General features: G+C 47.6%; 9 protein-coding genes across 9 annotated transcripts; 3 read left to right on the top strand and 6 right to left on the bottom strand. All coding sequences in view use genetic code 12, as the record gives it.

Moving 5' to 3' along the window:
- Positions 1-50: 50 nt before the first annotated feature.
- Positions 51-1,782, bottom strand: CXQ87_005156 (uncharacterized protein; the record flags this gene model as incomplete). The annotated part of the gene is made up of 3 exons (XM_025483585.1): positions 51-81; positions 120-619; positions 652-1,782. The coding sequence occupies 3 exons, from the start codon at positions 1,780-1,782 to the stop codon at positions 51-53; spliced, it is 1,662 nt and encodes a 553-aa protein (XP_025335820.1).
- Positions 1,783-3,423: 1,641 nt separating this feature from the next.
- CXQ87_005155 (uncharacterized protein) lies at positions 3,424-5,862 on the top strand (the record flags this gene model as incomplete). The annotated part of the gene is made up of 1 exon (XM_025483584.1): positions 3,424-5,862. The coding sequence occupies one exon, from the start codon at positions 3,424-3,426 to the stop codon at positions 5,860-5,862; it is 2,439 nt and encodes an 812-aa protein (XP_025335819.1).
- A 23-nt stretch (positions 5,863-5,885) lies between these two features.
- CXQ87_005154 (cornichon family protein) lies at positions 5,886-8,449 on the top strand (the record flags this gene model as incomplete). Its single annotated transcript, XM_025483583.1, has 3 exons — positions 5,886-6,965; positions 7,177-7,844; positions 8,035-8,449. The coding sequence occupies 3 exons, from the start codon at positions 5,886-5,888 to the stop codon at positions 8,447-8,449; spliced, it is 2,163 nt and encodes a 720-aa protein (XP_025335818.1).
- Positions 8,450-8,608: 159 nt separating this feature from the next.
- Positions 8,609-9,944, bottom strand: CXQ87_005153 (uncharacterized protein; the record flags this gene model as incomplete). The annotated part of the gene is made up of 2 exons (XM_025483582.1): positions 8,609-9,854; positions 9,898-9,944. 2 exons carry the CDS (start codon positions 9,942-9,944, stop codon positions 8,609-8,611), a joined length of 1,293 nt encoding a protein of 430 aa, XP_025335817.1.
- Positions 9,945-10,783: 839 nt separating this feature from the next.
- RPS12 (40S ribosomal protein eS12) lies at positions 10,784-11,215 on the bottom strand (the record flags this gene model as incomplete). Its single annotated transcript, XM_025483581.1, has 1 exon — positions 10,784-11,215. The coding sequence occupies one exon, from the start codon at positions 11,213-11,215 to the stop codon at positions 10,784-10,786; it is 432 nt and encodes a 143-aa protein (XP_025335816.1).
- Positions 11,216-11,511: 296 nt separating this feature from the next.
- On the bottom strand, positions 11,512-13,371 carry CXQ87_005151 (GTPase-activating protein; the record flags this gene model as incomplete). Its single annotated transcript, XM_025483580.1, has 1 exon — positions 11,512-13,371. The coding sequence occupies one exon, from the start codon at positions 13,369-13,371 to the stop codon at positions 11,512-11,514; it is 1,860 nt and encodes a 619-aa protein (XP_025335815.1).
- Positions 13,372-14,154: 783 nt separating this feature from the next.
- Positions 14,155-14,952, top strand: MET8 (bifunctional precorrin-2 dehydrogenase/sirohydrochlorin ferrochelatase; the record flags this gene model as incomplete). Its single annotated transcript, XM_025483579.1, has 1 exon — positions 14,155-14,952. The coding sequence occupies one exon, from the start codon at positions 14,155-14,157 to the stop codon at positions 14,950-14,952; it is 798 nt and encodes a 265-aa protein (XP_025335814.1).
- Positions 14,953-14,973: 21 nt separating this feature from the next.
- PRO2 (glutamate-5-semialdehyde dehydrogenase) lies at positions 14,974-16,287 on the bottom strand (the record flags this gene model as incomplete). The annotated part of the gene is made up of 1 exon (XM_025483578.1): positions 14,974-16,287. One exon carries the CDS (start codon positions 16,285-16,287, stop codon positions 14,974-14,976), a length of 1,314 nt encoding a protein of 437 aa, XP_025335813.1.
- A 907-nt stretch (positions 16,288-17,194) lies between these two features.
- On the bottom strand, positions 17,195-18,436 carry CXQ87_005148 (uncharacterized protein; the record flags this gene model as incomplete). The annotated part of the gene is made up of 1 exon (XM_025483577.1): positions 17,195-18,436. One exon carries the CDS (start codon positions 18,434-18,436, stop codon positions 17,195-17,197), a length of 1,242 nt encoding a protein of 413 aa, XP_025335812.1.
- Positions 18,437-19,102: the final 666 nt, after the last annotated feature.

Here is a 19,102-nt window from a genome sequence, read left to right as displayed (position 1 = left end):
ACCAGCCCTGAAACGTTTCTTTATCGTGGGATCCAGCCTCTTGCTCGTCCTTAGGCCTTCTTCTCAGCCTTCTCGGCCTTGCTCTCGGCAGTGGCAGGCGGTGTGCTGGGGCAGCAGACGGGTCTATCTTGAGTTTGTCAAACGTTGATGCCAAATTGTCGGGGTTGATGAAGCCGGGCTGCTCAGCAGACTCGGGTTGAAGGTCCTCTTGAGTAGTTGCCGTAGGTGAGTAGGGAACTTGTTCCTCGCCACCATTGTGACCCTGTTCTGGTGCTCCGTAAGCCGGTGCTCCCATTGGATGCATCTGTGGAATTCCCATGGGCACTGGAGGATAGCCAGGCAGACTGCCAGGAACAGCATTCTGAGGTGGATATCCGGCAGCAGCGGCGGCGGCGGCAGCATAAGCGGAAGCTGGATCCATTCCCATAGACATGGCGGCAGCAGCTTGCATTTGTGCTACATGGGCAAATTGCTGTCTTTGCTGGTGGTACTTTTTGTTGTTGGCAGACACTCGGCCCCAACCTAGACGCACACGATTGCCGCCAATAATAAAACCTTCCATCGACAGGATAGCGTCCTCGGCCTCCTCGCGAGTAGAATATTTAAGGAAACCGCAATTCTTGCCTGGGGTATTTTGATCTGCTGGATGACGCCAAAGGGCATGAATAGTGTAAGAAGCGTCTGCTCGCTCACGTCAGAAGAGAGACCTCCAACGAAAACAGTAGTGTTGGTAGGATCCAGGTACGGTTGGCCCTGAGGTTGGACGCTCTGTGGGATTCCCTGTGGCATGTATCCCATTTCGTTGGCCTTATCGCCCATCATCGGCAGTGTGTAGTAGTAAGAAGAACCTGGACCACCTGGGTGGCCGCCAGGAACGGGAGCGTTAGCTCCTGGCGGCATGTACATGTACTCTTGCAGTTGGTCCATGTAGGGACCTGGAGCAGCCATATCGTTGCCTCTAAAATCGGACTTGGGCGATCTCGACGAGGATGCATTTCGAGGTGTAGCCAAGGCCACTCTCAACGGTCTGCCGCCAAACCAGGCGCCGTTCATTTCTACAAGGGCCCTTCTGCGCTCGGAATCGTCGGTGAAACGGACAAATCCGAAGCATCGGGACTTGCCTGAAACCGGGTCGGTCATGACCCTGACGGTCTTGATGGAGTTAGGAAACAGTTTTTGGAAAAACAGAAGAAGGTGTGCCTCGGTAGTAGAGGCGCTCAAGTCGCCCACAAACAAGGAGTATTCGGGCGAGTGCACGATCGGAGCCAGGAGCGTGGCACCCGAGGCCCAGTTCAACCGAAAGTACTTCTTCTGGTTGTCCGGGTTGTTAGGGAAATGGCGTTGAGAAGGCATGGCGATATCCGGAAGCAATTGCCCATTGAGAGCCAATGCCTGCTGGGCGTCGTCGTAGGTTTCAAACTCCACAAAGCAGTAGCCCAGGTGGGTCAACCCCATGTAGGGAGACTCGGGCTTTGGGTTCTTGGGCTTGATGACCTTGACGTGCACCTTCTTGCGTAATATCTGCCACCACAAGTCGACTATGGCGGCCTCGTCAAGCCACGTGTCCAAGTCACCCATCCAGAGAGTACGAGGCTGTTCCTGAGGAGGAGCATTGGGCTCTGTCTCTGTATCGGTGGCCACGGTGGATTGCTGTGTGGATACAGGGGGTTTTGGAACCGAGTACGAAGAAAGCATTTCCTGCTCTTGCTGGTGCTGTTGGGAGGCTGTACTGGAGACCGCAGTCGGGTCGACTATAAGCGGTTCCTCGTGTTCGTAGGACATTGTATGATTGAAATGCGGAGCACCTAAGGTCAGGTTTCAGCAAGCGGTGTGTTTAAGCAAACAGGGGAACTGGTAGGATACCCGGGACGAGTTAAAAGGAAAAAGGCAAAACTCAGTAGGAAAAAAGCAAATGGTAGAACGCCGAGGTGGGGTGAATTGGGAAACGCAGTTGTGTTGGAGTGGTGAGTTTCTGAAAGACACTAGGAGTATATGTAGTTTGGTGTGAGAGAGGTCCTGGGGCTAGTGGTGCATCGACGGTAGAGCAAATCGGGCAAGCCGAGAGGCGTGGATTAGAAGCTGACAGTGGTATTTTTGGGAAAAGGCCGTTTTGACATTTTACAAGGAAATTGCAATTTTGAATGGGCAATTGTTGGACTTGCCGTGGTAATTCGCAGTGGAATGTGAGGTCTGGTCTGTGGACTGGTGTAGTTTAGGTGTCGGAGACGGTTTGAAAAAAGAGCGATGAAGGGGTGGCCTGGAATGCAGAAGTTATCTAGAATGGATTATGGTGACTATGAATGTTTCAATGGTGTGGGATTCTTGTGAGGCGGCTATGGTGAAGCTGTCAGTCTAGAGCAGCTTTCCGCCAAGATTTGGAAAACTCAACCATGCTTTGTGGTCATCGGTTGCGGTGAATAAACATAGCTTTCGAGTTTAAAGCTCAGTCAAAATGTCCCTGGGCCTACGATGGGGCTTCGGCGTCTGTTATCGAACTCCGAAGGTGCGTTATTGTCTTCCACTTGTTTGGTGCGGTGAATGAAAAAGAGCGTCATTGGTTGCAAGGTGGGGAAGAGTGGTTTGTCGGAACATGAAAACGTGAAGGCATAGAAAATGATTATCTGGTGGATGATTTGGTACCTTTCGAAAATGCACATTTTGCTCGTGGATTTCGGGGCTCGAGTGGTAGACTCAGTATCGAGCGTTCGTATGTCACTCTGGAGAGGTAGGCTAAGAGAATGGCTTGAGATGCAGACCCGAGAAGACGAAATTTGGTCAATTCACGAAAATACAGTTTTCTATCTTGCCAAAACCTTGATGATTCATCGATCAGTTACTAGGTATTGCAATCTTCATTTATGTGCTTTTAGCAAGCTATGTTGGCTTGCTCGATTCTTTGGTGGTCCCCTTAGGATACCTCTCCGTCCTTACAAGCTAGAGTTCTCAGTGGCATTCCATGTTTATCGAGATAAAGCACACAGAAACGAATCATGTCCTCATTGAAGCTCTTCATACAAAATGCTCTTGTTGGGTTCCTGAGCTTGTCCCTTTTCATAGTCTTTTTCTGTATACTCCCTTCCTTGTTGTGTCCTGCCGAACAGCACCCTCACCTCCATTTTGCAGCCATTCTCACTCTCGCAGCCTCACCAACACCTCAAGCCTACCTACCTTCAACAGCCTAATTTTCCAAATTTAAAAACAAACCTCAACTAAATAAATCAAATTAGAACAAAATCGCCCAATTTCACTTTATCGCAACTTGGTCCACAACGACACCTCAGATCGCCCTCACCTCGTTGCACGTCTACCCGCACTCAAAATATAAACAAACATCATCACCAACTCATGTCGGATAACCTGCTGGAATTGTCCACACAAGTTCCTCGGCGTCAACCCCGAGAATCGACCCGAAGACAGCACAGTATGAGTGGCTACTCAGGATCCCCCAACCTGCCTCCACACTCGGCGTCTCTGGACCACCTTGATCTCAGATCAACTCCACAGTTGGACGTGCCATTGGTGGCTGATCTGGAGCCAAGAAGCAAATACAAAGAGCAGCTTCGATACCTTGCTAATTCGGGGTTTTTGGGTGAGAACAGCGCCGTGGGAATATCAGTGCCTAATACTTTCAAGCATAAGAAACACCCAAACGCAAAGACCAAGGATCGGATTGGCATGGCACCTCTTGATGAAAGCAGAGATCCACCAAGGGAACCCCTGCCGCAGCCTGTGAAAACAAGCACGTTGAAGGGTCTCAATGTCCAGGGCGAGTCGTCCAAACATAACGAAACTCCATCGTGGATGCCTCAGGTTCTACGGGACGAGTGGCTGAAGGGCAATGCAACCGCTGCAGAGGAAAACGGTCAGAATAGTGCTGCAAATCTTGATTTTTTGGGCTCCGCCGATGCTGGCACATTTATCCACAACCCCCAAAACTCTCAGGAGCAGCCAATCACGCCAATGTGGAAGCGGATGTCCAAGGACTACCAGCTGAACACGCGAGCCGAGCCTCTCCAAAGCATTTTCCAGTCCCATGACGAGTCAAAGCAGCATTCAAGTTTAAATCCATCCCAGTCAAAATCCATGTCACACCTCAATGGCAAGAACAACAATAATAATTCGAGAACCGGGAACTCAGCAGGGTTTTCATATTCCTCCGCTTTTTCAACTCCAGTGGCTACAAAAGAGGGCGATATACACTTGACTCAGCAGCAGATCCACCAATTGGAGGACATTCTCGAGAAGGCAAAGGATAAGCCGGATGACTATGAGATCAAGGGCTCCCCCCTCAAGCTATTCGGCAGCGACTATGACACCTTCACAAAAGTCTTCCTTTCGAAATTCGTCGATAAGGTTCGTTCCACCACAAATAGCGCCCAAAAGACAACGCGGAGTATGTCCAACATGCAACCTCCCGTCCCCAAGTTGGAAATTCAGAAGTTTACGAGAGCAGGCGACTACACCGATCAAGATTTTATGGATAATGCCAACAATGTCTTTGCACATATTCAGCAAAGAGGTTACAAACCTAATCATCTATCGAACGGACCAGACCACAGTACGAGCTTCCAGCGGTCTATTGAGCACAACACAGTAACCTCCACGCCGAAAGCCGACAAGGTCAATGACATTGATGTTATTGCACCCCTTGACGAATATTCTTCCTTCTCGACAAACTTTGGTGACAGCTCCGAGGAATCCCAATACCAAGCACAACGCAATGATACCACTAACCATCAAAACGAATACACCTCATTCGACAGATCCTTGACTTCCAAGAGCAATGGGCCTGAACCAGCGCATGAGAGGCCCGAAGCACCTGCTGACAATGCCAGTGTTTACACTTTTGATGAGGCAAGTGATGCTGGCTCTGACGAAAACTCCATACCTGAAGAGCCCACTTTGGATATGGAAGAACCTCTAGAGAATACGAAGATCAGATCACATCAAGGCTCCGACAAACTCTCGGTTCAAGTGCCAGCAAATCAATTCGTTAGCTCCATGTCTTCTGTCAAGCGTCACACCAAGGAGTCAGACCAGCGCCCAAATTCTATGGAACAAGATTTCGAGTTCAGCGATGATGATGATCAAGGGGTGCCACCCATTGTGTGGAAGAGGCCTTCTCGGTTGAGGCTCTCAAATGAAGAAGCAAGGTCAAGAGTCATGCTGAATAGTAATTTGGAGAACCAGATTGCCAAAGGGACTGTCAAGCCAGGAAAATTCCCAGAACAGTATGGCAATATGGTGTACGACAACCGCAACAATAGATGGGTCTCGAATGACAAAGAAAATGATTACCCTGGCAGTCTTGATTCCATCCTCGACCTACCAACAGAATCTCAAGCAGCTAACGATGCAGACGAAAGAGAGACTAAAGAAGTCAGTATTTTGAAGCTGTCTAGAAAAACATCGGTGAGGGACAAAAACTTGGAGGTCTCTTTTCAAATCCCAGATCGGTCAGTCGAAAGCCTGCCGCAGCATCGTCAAGACTTCGATGTCACTAAGCTCTCTGATGTCGGAGAGATTACTTTTTCTCAAACTCATAAAAGACTCATTTCGATAATAACGGGAATAGCTGCTTCAAGCGCTTGGAACGAAATTGACGTCATTGATTTGTCAAACCAACAGCTAGAAAGTGTTGAGGGGTTGCAGAAATACCTTCCTAATGCCACCAAGATCGATTTATCGGCAAATTACCTTAGATTTGTCCGCGGAATTCCTTCCGGTTGTCTCGATTTAAACCTTTCTCAGAATTCTATCGATGGCATGTCTTCTTTTGCTGATTTCCGTGACTTGCAGGTGCTCGATATTTCCTCCAATTCCCTAGAGAATCTTACCCCTTTACTTCAAGCATACACCTAACGAGATTGGACGCAAGCAATAACATGATCAGGTCAATTGAAGGTATCAAGAATTTGAGCGGGCTCACGTACTTGAACCTTTCACAAAACGGCCTTGGTGGAGAGATTGACTTCTCGAAAATAGATCTTCCGAACTTGCAAGAGCTTGATATTTCAGAGAATAAGATCCGTTCCATAGTTGGCCTCGATTGTTTACCAAACTTGAGAATTCTCAACTTGAATGAGAACAACCTCACCAATTTGACATGCAATGGATCACATCCTCACCTCAAAAAATTGCTCCTCAAGTTCAACAGAATCAGACTGCTCGACTTGGATCTGTTTCCGCTCTTGAGAATATTGAGGATTGACGGAAATGCACTTTCTAACATAACTGACCTCCGCAAGCTCAAGTATTTACAGGAAGTATCAGCAAAGTGCCAGGATAGAGCCGATGTTGCTGCAAGCATATTCCATGGTGCCATCGACGTAAACTCGTTGGATCTTTCAGGAAACAGATTTGTATCCAAGTTGTTTCAGACTGAACCTTCCAGCATCACGATGGATCCTTTCATGAATCTCAATAAGTTGAACTTGTCAGCAGTTGGTTTAACGACTATTCCTGAGAGCTTCGGGGAGGTTTATGCCAACGTGAGAGAACTCAATTTGAATTTCAACAGGTTGACTGATATCGCTGGTCTCGGAAACATAAGAAGACTCAAGCGTCTCAATCTTTTGAGCAACAACATTGACCGCATGGAGGTTGTGCTTACGAGTTTGACCAACTCCAGAAGAACGTTGAAGGTTCTTGACATGAGATTGAACTCGATAAACTTCGAGCTCTACCCCTATGTATTCAATCCTTTGGAGCGTGATTCGACGTTGGAAGAAGAGCTTAGACTCAAACATGGGCCAATTCAGCTAGAGGCTTTGGATGATATCGAGAACTTCTCGATCCACTACAACACCTTGATCAAGAGTAAGGAAGAGTGGGAACTGAGAGATGAAGACTTTATGGAAGGCTTAAAGGTAAAGGGCAAAACCAACAAGATCAAAGAGCGTTTGAACTACGAAGCCATTCTTTTGAATTTCTTCCCACATTTGAAAGAACTTGACGGTAGCACAGTTAGCACCACCAAGAGAGCGCAATTGTCAGAGCGCATTCGGGACCGCGAAAGCGAGTGAAGCAATGCGCTTAGCGTGGAGAAAGCGGCTTTCGATTCCGTACAGTATTGACAGGCTATCAAATCCACAATTTTCACCATCAACTTCTTTCTGAAAGATGACTTTATCTACGAGAATATACATCCAGCGCCCGCCAGATCCTCCATCCGAGACGACCCACACGCTTGTCTCAACCTCGCCTGCTAACCACTTCGTTGACTGCAGAATCAGAAAGGAGCGTCTTCCACATGTTCAGCAAGGCTCAGAGCCTGAGGACTTCGAGAAAGTCTTCGATTGGGTCATGACCGGCACTGAGGTCCCAATTGAGGGTACCAACAAGATCCACTTTAAGCATGACATCAACCTGAAGGAGGTGGTTGAATCAGTGCAGTCTGGTAAGCCAATTGAAGAATGTAAGGATGAAGAAGATATCGGTGAGTTCAGTCCGGTTGAAGGCAGTGAGGATCGCCAGGAAACGGGCATTCTGACCCATCCTGTCACAGGCAAGCTCAATCCCTACATTGAGATCTGGCGTTCCTTGGATCCCGAGGAAAACTCGCCCGAACAGGAGGCTAGAGAGAAGCAAAAGAACGTCAAAAGCGTGGTCTGGGAAGTTGACCTGTCTAACCACAAGGGTAAGCTTGTGAGGCTCGGCAATTGGGTCCAAGGCGTTATCTATGACAAGAACGAGAAGGTGCACCGCTTGAGCATTTTGCGCAGTTATTTCAACAACAAAACGGGCAAATGGGAGGCGCAGATCAAATATGGTCTCTTGGGCTTTCCTGATTCGTTTGATCTGAAAATCGACGAAACCACGACTGCTGACGGTGTCACCTGGAAGTGTGTAGAAAGTGTGTAACAAAACCTGGGAACAGGCGCGACTGCATGCCCGATTGGGCAGTCAACCAATCTCACCCTCTTCATCGCACTATTATCCGAACTTCTGATTTCAAAAGCAAAAAAAAGAGCAATACCGATCCAAGATGACTGGAGAGAGCTGGTATGTACAATAACCAAAATTCATCAAAAGACCATTCGATACTAACTTCAGGTTATTTATTTTTGCCGTCATTGTCAACATCGTGAACTTGTTCACTCAGGTGTTTTTCACCATCATGTACTCCGACTTGGAGAGTGACTACATCAACCCAATTGAGTTGTGTCATAAGTTGAACCCATGGTTCATCCCTGAGGCTTCTGTCCATGCGTTCTTGACTGTCCTTTTCTTGGTCAATGGCTTCTGGTTCGTCTTCTTGTTGAACTTGCCATTGCTTGCATTCAACATCAACAAGTTCTACAACAAAAACCACTTGCTCGATGCCACCGAGATTTTCAGAACCTTGTCGAAGCATAAGAAGGAGTCATTCATCAAGTTGGGTTTCCATTTGTTGATGTTCTTCTTCTACTTGTACAGAATGATCATGGCCTTGGTTGCCGACGAGTAAGCTCGTTCCTAGGACACTACATAATGGATGTACCACACAAGAAGGCGCCAGCCATCTCTAATGTGATTGCCGTTAACGATCCTCGATTACTTTTCCATTCTTCATCAGCTCACCACGAGCCTCTCGTGCCAAATAGAGCGTATTTAATAAACGCACTTATCATGTTCTGTTTTCGAGCTTTCTCGAAAGCTCCTCGTTAATTATCTGTAGCTGTTGCTGGAGTCCCAGTTGTGGGTGGAAGACCCTTGTAACGTCTGCAAGCTTCATCAACACGGTGTCACTGAGACTTGTGTGGTCCTGATATGATGCTGGGTTTGCTGTTGCCTCCTTGAGCGCCGCAATAGCATCCACAGTGTTGTTGAATTGTGCCTGCTTTTCTTTGTGTAAATTGTGTTCGTTTCGTAGTTTATTGAGCTGCTCGCCAACATTGGCGTGCTCCTTCTTGAGCTCTAGAATATTCCTCCTCATCTCGGTTTTCTGGCGTTGCACCTCCATCACATCGTGGCTAATGTCCTTGGTGGAGGCGTGAACGTCCATCAAGTGGCTTATGCTGTATAGCAAATGCGCCTTGAACTCGTATAGTACAGCTGATTCGTTAATAATCTCGTTCTTGACGGCTTTAGGATTCGCTTCATCAACAAGCTGTCGAAGAACGTCTAGTGTGGTAAGTGTGAAGCGCTTGTCTCGAGAGTTGGCCGTGTGTATACGCTCTGCATCCACAGTCAAGGGTTTTTGACGACCCAGGGCCGATTTCGTTATCAGTGTTGCTGTAGGCTCTGGTTTGCTCTCGCTAAACGTCAGAAGGCCAAGCCCTAGCGCTCTGAGCGGTTTGGGCACAAGCAGGGCAGCTGGTTCTGGGGTATGGTGCTTCCTTAAATCAGGATTCTCCACAATTCTTTTAGACCTCCTCGTCACCGTCATCAGCTTCTTCTCTTGCTCGCCCTTACGAGGCCTGCCTCGTCTTCGTTTCACGGGCTCTGCTGGTTTCGGACTCTCGGGTTCCTGCTTGACAGGAGGTTTCGTCTCTTCTTCGTAATCTGGTGTCTGAGACACATTAAAGTCCATCACAGGCGCAGGCGAAAACTCCTTCTCCTCTTCTTCCTCGTCAGAACTAAACATCAGTTTCCGTCTGTCTCTTGCCGCCTGGTAGTTTTTTCGTGCCTCTGTCTTGGACAGTGACTGTCTCCTTCGTCTGGGGAGATCCACATCCTCGGGTTTTATGAGCGCCAGGTCAAGCGATTCTAGTAGTCTTGCCTTCTTTGCGTCTGGAGGCGAAAGCTTTGGTGGTTCACGCGTAAGTCTGCCCTTGGGTGACGCTTGTGGTTTGTGTTGTCTATGATCTGGGGAAGCCAAGGGTGATTTCTCAGGCAGCTTAATGCTAAAGTCGTCCACGGAATACTTGATTCTGAAGTTAGTAAAGAGCAGCGGAATTACACGCTAAAACATACCCTGCACCTCGCGTCCGTGCTTCACGGCGCTCGTGCTTCTCATCCATGATGGTAGTTGATGTCTGTTTTGGTGCGAAGTGTGGTGATGATGTAGTGGATGTATCGTGGTACGAGGCGATTTGGGGCAATGGGTGGTGGGGTTTCGTGTGAAAGAGTGTGTTTCGTTTTTTGGGGGAAATTTCGTGGAAAAATGTACGTGATACCATTTTTTGGGTATTGTTTGTGTTTTGGCAGTGAGATGTAAATCTGGAGGTACAGTGCTTATCGGAGTTTCTTATCGCAGATCAAGGTCATTGAAAATTACTACATAAAAAAAAAACCTAAAAACACTAAATTTATACAATTCGGTAAAAGAATTGAATTTGAAAACACTTGCTCATATTGAGAGGATAATTCATCGACTTAGTTTTTGAGTTTTCGGAGCCTCAAGAAGTAGGCCTCCGTTATAAGTAATGGGGTCTAGAAAAGGTCCACTGAAAGATTTTGAATTGATCGAGTAGATTGTAAATGAAGATCTTTCATCTTCGCTGAGCTAGTGATGTCGAACTTGCACGAAGTTTTGGAGTTACAAATAGTTGCAGAAATACCATACCAACAACGAGCAATATCAAAGACGAACGGGGATCTGCAAATTGGTATCACCAGTTCTTTGAAAACTACAACAGTAATCCATGTAAAGTATTGATGCCGTGCTCAAGCCAGCCTAGATCACTCATTGACGACCGCATTATTCAGCTCATCAAACGTATCTCACATGTTGCATGCCCTTCCATCTCCTTAAACGATGCAACATCATCTCTTTCACCACTACAGAACGCTACACTAGTTTTTGTCAGATGTAAATTAGTACACACGGGCGACCGCGAGGCTATCTACAGCTGGTTGCTTACTGCTGGGAGAAGTGCTCCAAGAGAACGTTTCTCTCCTCAGAGTCAGCACCCCAGTTCTTGACAACCACACAGGAGGCACCAACGACCTTTCTGGCGTTACCCTCTCTGTCCAACTGGCACAAACCGGCCCACTCTCCCAACAACTTGGCGTCGGAAACCTTGATCAATGGGATCTTCTCGTCACCCTCGTTACACAAGGCCTCCACCAACTTGATGATGGACTCCTCGGTGACGGAGTCGCAGAGGACACACAACTGGGCCTCCTTTCTGGACAAAGCCTTAGAGGCCTCTCTCAAACCTCTGGCCAAACCGTCGTGGACGAGGGAGGTTCTCAAGACAACCTTCAAAGCGTCCTCGATGGTGATGGCGGCATCCTGCTGCTCAACGGCAACCTCCTCGACAATTTGTTGTTCTTCGACGTCAGACATGTTTGTTAATTAGTATTAGACTTCTTCGACAGTAACCTGCTCAGTGGAGAAGAAGTTTTTCTGAAAAATGCGAATGGGTTGTAGTGGTGATAGAGCACTGCACACAGCGCGATACGCACCGGGTTTTAGGGCTCGAGCCCTACACCAACACCTTAGTGGTCCTCAAGCATCTACATTGACCAAATTGGCCTACCCATTCGTGAATCGTTATATTATAATTACCGGTTAGGGACGCTGCCGCACGCCGCCAGGGCTGAAATAAATTAGTACTGTGTTGAGATGCGGGCCTGCGTTGTCTATAATTCCATCTCGCCAGCTCCAAATGGCTCGTGGTGGACCGGGTCGTAGTCCAGATCGTCGTTCATGTCCAGCTCACTGTCGATAACAGCGGAAGTGGAAGCAGCAGCTCTTTCGTAGTCGTCGTCTTCGTCCTCGAAGTCGACGTCAAAGAAGTCTTCATCACTGCCCGTGATCCTCTTGTACAACATCTTCACTTCACTGATGATACCGTCGTAACTGATTTCCGCCGACGGCATGTTCAGGAACATAATGTCGTCAGTGTCCGAAACTGTTGCGTGCGTGATGCTGTTGGATGTGTTTGAGGTCGACAAGACGTTGGACAAATCGGGATTAATGTAGGTGGTCTGAACGTAGCCAAACTTACAGACAATGTCCAAAGTTTCCTTAGGCACAAAGCTCTGCAAGGACTCACCGAGCTTGAAGGAGTTGACAAGCATTGGGGTACCTCTGTCGTTGACAACAAAATCCTTCTTGTCGAGCAAGTTTTCGAGGTTGGTAGCGCTTTCTCTCAAGATAGCATTCTCCATCTTCTCAAAAGCACTCTCCAAATCCTTCTTTGCCTTATCGGAATTCTGCTCACAGGTGTGGGAGTACCAGATGGACTGACCCTGTGGACAGACGCCAGAGCCACCATTTTGAATGACAACCTGAACAGTGTGAACGTTGTTGGTGGGCAAAGACTCGGGTGGGAACACAACCACAGCGGAGGATTCGTTTTCAGACATCCATTCCTTGCAGTCTTTTCTGACAATGGTGGTGAGCCTCGTTACAGTGAATGGATGCAACTTTTCAGAAGCTTCCTTGTATGAAGTGGCCAAAAACTTGGGCACCTGAGTAGGTGCTGCGACAACCTTCTCTTGAATCTTGACCAGGGAGCCGTCACTGAACTTGGCAATTTTGAGCTGTGGGTCAAAGTCAACGAGAGTGGTGTCAAGTTTGTAAGTGGTACCAGCGACAGCGGCACTTCTGCAGAAGCCCTGCGAGATTTCGCCAGGACCTCCGTATTTGGAAACCATCACTGGGAAGTTGCCGTAGACGTCAAAGGAAACTAAGAAACGCTTGATACGAGCCACGGCTTCAGGTGTTCTGGTGCCGCTTCTGTTAGCGAGACCAATCAGATAAATAAGCTCGTCCAGTTGCGGCAGCTTCAAGCCGAAGGAATTAGCCAAAAAGTCCTCGATCTTGACGTGGGAGTTGTCCACCAAGATCTTCTTCTTCTCGGGATCGTTGTTGTCCTGAAGAACGAACTTGAGAAACTTCATCAACAGTCTCTTGGTGGTTAAGGACAACAGCTGGTCAGTGAAGATGTGCTCCTTGGTTGTGTTGGAGATATTAGATTTGAAGTTGTCGTTCTCGAAGACGTGGAAGTTCAGCAAGCTCTGGAACTCCAAGTACTTGTACACCCTAGACTTGATCAAGAGCGCCAAGAGGTCCAGCTGCGAGAACACAATTCTGGGAGTCAAGTCAATCCCGTAATCCTTGGAGTTGAACTCATTGGTACGCTTGCCTCCAGGAATATAAATCTGAGCGTCCAGGAAGTGACGCACCTTACCCTGGTTTACCTCCACACACCACTTCTTGAGTTGGTCAATGGTCAACGTCGAAGAAGAGTCTCCGTAGTAATTATTATGGTCAATGTGAAGAACCTCCACGCCTTGCCAGGCCAAAGCAGCTGCCAAGACGGATTCCACAAGACCAGTTCCGAGAATCAAGATGTCACAGTGGTCAAGCTTGAGAGAGTGCTGGTTGGGTTTTTCCAAACCGGTCAAGTGGGGGATCTTGGAAGGAGCATACGAAGCACTGGGCCTGCGCTCGGCCATGGACTTGCGACGTTCGTTTCTGTTGTAAGCTGGCATTCGACGATGATTCGGCTGGTTCGGTAGGTGCCAATGCTCAAAGGCGGCTTTTGGCTAGATTAGAAAAGCAAGATGCAGGAAGAACAGGTATCAGGAGTGAGCTGGAATCGAAAAGACTTCGTCTGAAGATGTAGTAGGTGGTAACGTGGTGGGTATAGGGTGAGCTAGAGTGACGTTGATTTTTTTTTTTTAGGCGCATGTCTCGATCGTGGGGTTCCTGCAGGAACGGGCCCTTGACATTATCAGCCACACCAGACGGACCTCATCGAGCAAAATTCTTAAACGGAAATGGGTGTTTTCCATACATATTTATTAAGATTACCTGGCTAGTAGATGGATATGGTCGGTCTTGGTGCAGCACTGGCGGTTTTCGTGCTCTGACCTCGACGCATCACGTGACTGTGCGTCACCCGTTCGAGCCACGAGGACTCATGCTTTGAGTCACGGTGCCTGATAAGCCATTTTCTGAATTGCATACTCCTATTTTTACAGGTTTTTGGTTTTGTTAAGACTTATTCGCTTCTGAAAATTTGTCAAATACCAACCTTGCATATCTGACTCATGTGGTTCAAGTGGCCTGATGTGGAAGATCATTTCGCAACCACTCAAAAGCCAGATACCACCACCATAAGCTTTAAGATTCCCGAAATTCTGGAGAATACCTTAAATTCTCTCGAAACGGAGATCTCTCTTCCACCTCCATGTTTCTGTGATTCCACGTGACTTAACACCTACTTCACCTCTATCTTCGCTTATCATAACCGTATTTTTCAACTACTCCATATGAAGCACCCTGGATCCCTTCTACTAGCCTGGCAGGTCAAAGACAAACACTGTCTTGTGATTGGTGGCGGAGACGTTGCTCTAAGCCGCGTCCATCATCTCATTCGGGCACAGGCACGAATTACCGTTATCAGTGGACCCAATGTCCACCCAGAGATTCAAGAGTTGGACGATAAGGGAGAGATTTTCAAGCTCTTGAAGCGTGACTATGATCCTGATGATTTGAAAATGTATGAGAAGCAGCTGCTTGAATTGTCGTACAAGGACATTGACGAGTCCCATTATGCTCAGATTGATGAGCAGGTCAAAGACGAAGTATTCGCTTGTGTATTGTGCTGCATCGATGATCCAGTGCTTCTGACAAAGGTATACTATCAATGCAAGCACCTCAGATTACCTGTCAATATTGCCGATAAGCCGCCAATGTGTGACTTTTACTTTGGCTCCATGTTCAACCAGGATTCCCTTCAAATCATGATTAGTACTAATGGAAAGTCTCCACGGTTGCTGAAGATGATCAAGGATGATATTGCTAAGCAATTTGCAGATGTGAAACTCAACGATGCTGTTGATACTCTTGGAGCTATTCGGGCCAACTTGAGAGAAAGAAAGTTACAAGATAACAGCCTAGAGACGATAGAGAAGCGCATGGAGTGGATCAAAAAGCTCACGGATTTCTTCACCCTCCGTCAATGGACTCAGGTTGAGCTTTCTAAGGAACAGGTAGACAAAGTCGTCGACACTTATCCAGATTTTCCACCCAGTGACTACAATGAGTTTCTTCGCTTTGTATCATAGAAAATACACATAACAGCTTCTTTAAAATGGGAGGTCCTCGTGCACGAAAGTCTTGCTGCCGCCAGCTCCAACGTACTCAGAAGCAACATGACCATTGCCTCTCAATTGGTACTGGTAACTCATCAAACCCTCCAAGCCAACAGGGCCTCTGGCGTGGATCTTGTTGGTGGAGATGCCGACCTCTGTGCCAAAACCGTATCTGAAACCGTCAGCGAATCTTGTAGAACAGTTCCAGTAAACGCCGGCGGAGTCGATACCCTTCAAGAAGCGCTCAGCGACCTCCTTGTTTTCCGTAACCACACAGTCGGTGTGTTTTGAAGAGTGCTCGTTGATGTGAGCAATAGCGGCGTCAACGTCAGCTACTGGCTTAACGGCAATGTCAAAGGACAAGAACTCATTGTCGAACGAGTCAGGGCCAGCGTCCTTGATGAGTTTCTCGTCGATACCCTCAATTTGAGCCTTGATCTCAGGCACAACGTGAAGAGTCACCTCAGCAGCAGCAAGAGCACTCAAAACCTGGTTCAACTTGCTCTTGTCGGAGGCAATGTCCTGGTGCACCAACAACTGCTCCACAGCGTTGCAGCCAGCTGGGTAGTTTGTTTTGGAATCCACCACGATTTTAGCCGCCTTGGCCAAGTCCGCCTCCTTGTCGACGAAAACAGAACAGATACCGTCGGCATGGCCCAAAACAGGGATCTTGGTGTTGTCCTTGATATTTCTCACCAAGGCGTTGGAGCCTCTAGGAATCACCAAGTCGATATACTTGTCCTGGGCCAACAAATCGGCCACGTCTTCTCTGGACTGGATCAACTGGATGGCATGAGGAGGCACAGGGGTCGAAGCCAAGGTCTTGTTGACCACATCACTGATGGCCTTGAAAGTCTGGTAGGACTCCTTGCCGCCCTTCAAAATAGCGCAATTGCCCGATTTGATGGCCAATGCCGAGATGTTGGCGATAACCTCGGGTCTGCTTTCAAAAATAATGAGCAAAACTCCAAGAGGAGCCGTGACTCTGTGCAACTCAAGACCTTCATCGATCTTCTTAGCCATGGTGACTTTACCCACGGGGTCGGGCAACGCAGCCACGTCTACGATGCCCTGCAACATGGTTTCGTACTTGTCGTTTTTCGCCAAATCCAAACGCTTGATCAAAGAAGCAGCCAAGTTGTTCTTTTCTGCCGCTGCCATGTCTTGCTCGTTGGCCTTCAAGATGTCCAGCTTGGCGGCTTTCAAAGCGTCGTGGATCAGGTGCAAAGCTGCAGATCTCTGATCATTGCTGAGTGTCTTCAACACGCCGAAGGCCTGGTTGGCGTCTTTTGCAATTTGTTCTGCCATGATGATAAAAGGTGTAGTAGTTGGTGAGAACTTGTGGGGTCACTGCACAGACTGGCTTGATTCGGAGTACCACGGCGAGCGGGTGGATAGCCAAGACATAGGGTTTTTGTTTTCAATAAATAAATAAGGAAGAGTATTAAGTGGATTGCGGCAAAGAATGGATTCATCCTTTTTGATCCTTTTATAGTTGTTATTTTGCCATTTGAGGGAATTGGGTTGGTGGAGGGTGCCTGGTTTGGCTGCGAAAGAGCAATTGGGAATATGGCCTGACAACGTGGTGAGACATGAACAAAGGGGTGGATTATGGATTTATAAAAAGCAAATTGGAGGAGTTTGTGTGAATGGGTCTGAATTGGGCTTTCTAAAGTAATTTGTAGAAATTCACTAGAAGTCATACTGTGGTTGCAAGGTATTGTGGAATTCGCTGAGTGAGGTGCTGGAGCGACTAAATGACAGACAACTCAAGGACTTTCAACACAAGACAAAAAAAAAAAAAAAAAAGGATAAAGACAATGGCCAAGTAATAACAGTCATATTTGAGATTATAAACTAGAGTAGTTCAAAAATGTGGCTTGAGGCATGATGGGAATGCATTACATAGAGCTATTTAAATGTACCTTTCTCACGAGCCACCATGATTTTAAACATGCAACACATTTTGAGCATTGATCAAATCGCTGAAACTATCTCTTTCTTCTTTTTGAAGCAGCACTGAATTCTCCCTCGTATTCTACATGAGATTCTCTATCGGTGCTCAATTACCGCCCTCGATAACCACCCTCACTATCACCACCTACCAACTACTCTCCATTTTTAACTTTTTATATTATTACATCCTTATTTCATTTTTGAAGTCTCAAATCCGGTCGAGCGGCCCGGCGGGCCAGCAGTCGACCTTTGGCAACATCTAAGACTTGTGACATCTTCTGTGTCTTCTCTGCTTGCGCTGGCTCAGACCCCTCTTCCGGCTTCTCGAGCGGAGAAACGACTGGATAGAGCGGGAGCTCGTGGTAGCACTGCAACCAGACAATTCAATCTGGCAGTCTGGCAAAGCTGGGGCTTGACAAACAAGCTTGGTGCCCTTGAGCTCACAGACAGACTGAGAGGCAGAGGCATGGAAAACCTCGACTGCTCTGGAAACCTGGGGAAGGTGCTTCCAGTAAGAGTGGTAGTAGTCGAGGAGCTGGGGAAGCTTGGTGAGGTCACGGAAGGGAAGAACCTTGACCAATTGCATGTTGTCGGGGACAACGATAGGCTGCGTTTCCGGAACCCTGATGTGAGTTCTGGTCCAACGAGCAAATGCAATCTTTTCCCGAACAATCTGTCTGTAAATAGACAGAGGCTCTGTAACGTTGGGTGGTGCAAATCTGATGCTAGCATCAGTAAGCTCAACAACGGATACAGGGAAGACTGGAGAGTAGCACAGTCTCACAGCCTGGGCCACCTGGGGAAGATATTGGTAGCAGGCTCTGTAAATTTCAAAAAGCTTGAAAAGCTTCATGAAGTGGTGGTAAGGCGACAAGGCACCCACCTGGAGCTTCTTCTCAGCCTTGTTGGAAAAGCGACTGAGAAGCTCAGAGTTCACGAGGTCCTTGGACGAGAAAACAGAAGACTGAATGCCAAAGTAGTTTCTCTTTGGGGAAGACGAGGAAAGGGGAGTGGTGTCCTCGATAAGGGCCTCGGATAAGGAAGTGGAATCAGAAGACTTGATAGCCAAAGCCTTCGTCATCACAAGGTCAGCATGGAACCCACAGAGGTCCATGAAAGCGGCATCAGCGTCGTTTTGTGCAACATTGCATCTGCCCTGGCTAATGTCAATTTCAGAATCCACCTCCTCGTCGGAAGAGAGCTTGACATTGTCCAGACTCTCGTAGAGAGTGGTTTCCTCAGAAGAACCAGTAGGATCACTAGCCTCTTCTTCGGAAGGGTTCGAAGGAGCATTTCCAGCAAGAGAACGAAGCTCAAGAGCCTTGCTGATCTTGGCCTGGAAAAGCTCGCTAGCCTCAGGGCTAGAAGTGGACTTAGCATAATGGCTGAAGAAGTCCTGGAGCTCCTCAGACGTAAAAGTAACGTTCAAGGTGCCTTCAGCCACAGGCAGGGTGGCGGAGGTTTTGGTAAGCTTAGCGGGGATCAAGATACTAGTAATCATTGCTAAAGATATGTGTTTGTGTACGGAGTAGATGCTCAGGTAGACAAACTTGATAAGACTGTGGTGGGCGAAGAGGAAAAACTACGGGGGACAAGGCCTCTATTTATGTTTGTTCGTTTGGGTGGCAGCGGGCTTGGAATAATAATTTGTGCTGGTGGTCATGCTGTTGGAAAGACGTGATCAACGTTGGACCTTCTGTTCTGGAGTGAAAACTATGAAAATCGGTGGGTCTGTAAAAAGTGCTCCTACGGCCTTGCATTTTGGGTAATTGATTGAAATGTGGTTTTTACGAACAGACTGATACCAAATATGGGGTACTTTGCTTTCAAAGTGTTGGAGTTTGAATGGGTGCAAAAAGGTGTTTCTGAGTGTTGATCCTAGCGTAGGGTAGACAAGTTAAAAAATACATGCAGCTGGGGGAGATATTATTCGAAACGGGTCTTATGCTTCGGAGATTTTATTATTTACCAATTAGGTCATTCCTGGGCCGTTTTGTGTCACAGGAGTCGCCGGACCAGCAGGGGTCGCCGATGTTGCAGAGTATACGAAAAAGTGTCCTCTTGTACTACTATTTGGGTTGTGAGAGCTCGAAAAGATGTAGTTTGAGAGTCTATAGGAGGCCAGATAGTAGTGCAATTGTACGGTAGAAGTCACCATCTGTTTGTG

The sequence above is a fragment of the Candidozyma duobushaemuli genome (genome assembly GCF_002926085.2).
Source record: "Candidozyma duobushaemuli strain B09383 chromosome Unknown G_B09383, whole genome shotgun sequence".
Classification (NCBI taxonomy): Eukaryota; Fungi; Ascomycota; class Pichiomycetes; order Serinales; family Metschnikowiaceae; genus Candidozyma; species Candidozyma duobushaemuli.
This window is presented reverse-complemented; position numbering and strand designations above follow the sequence as displayed.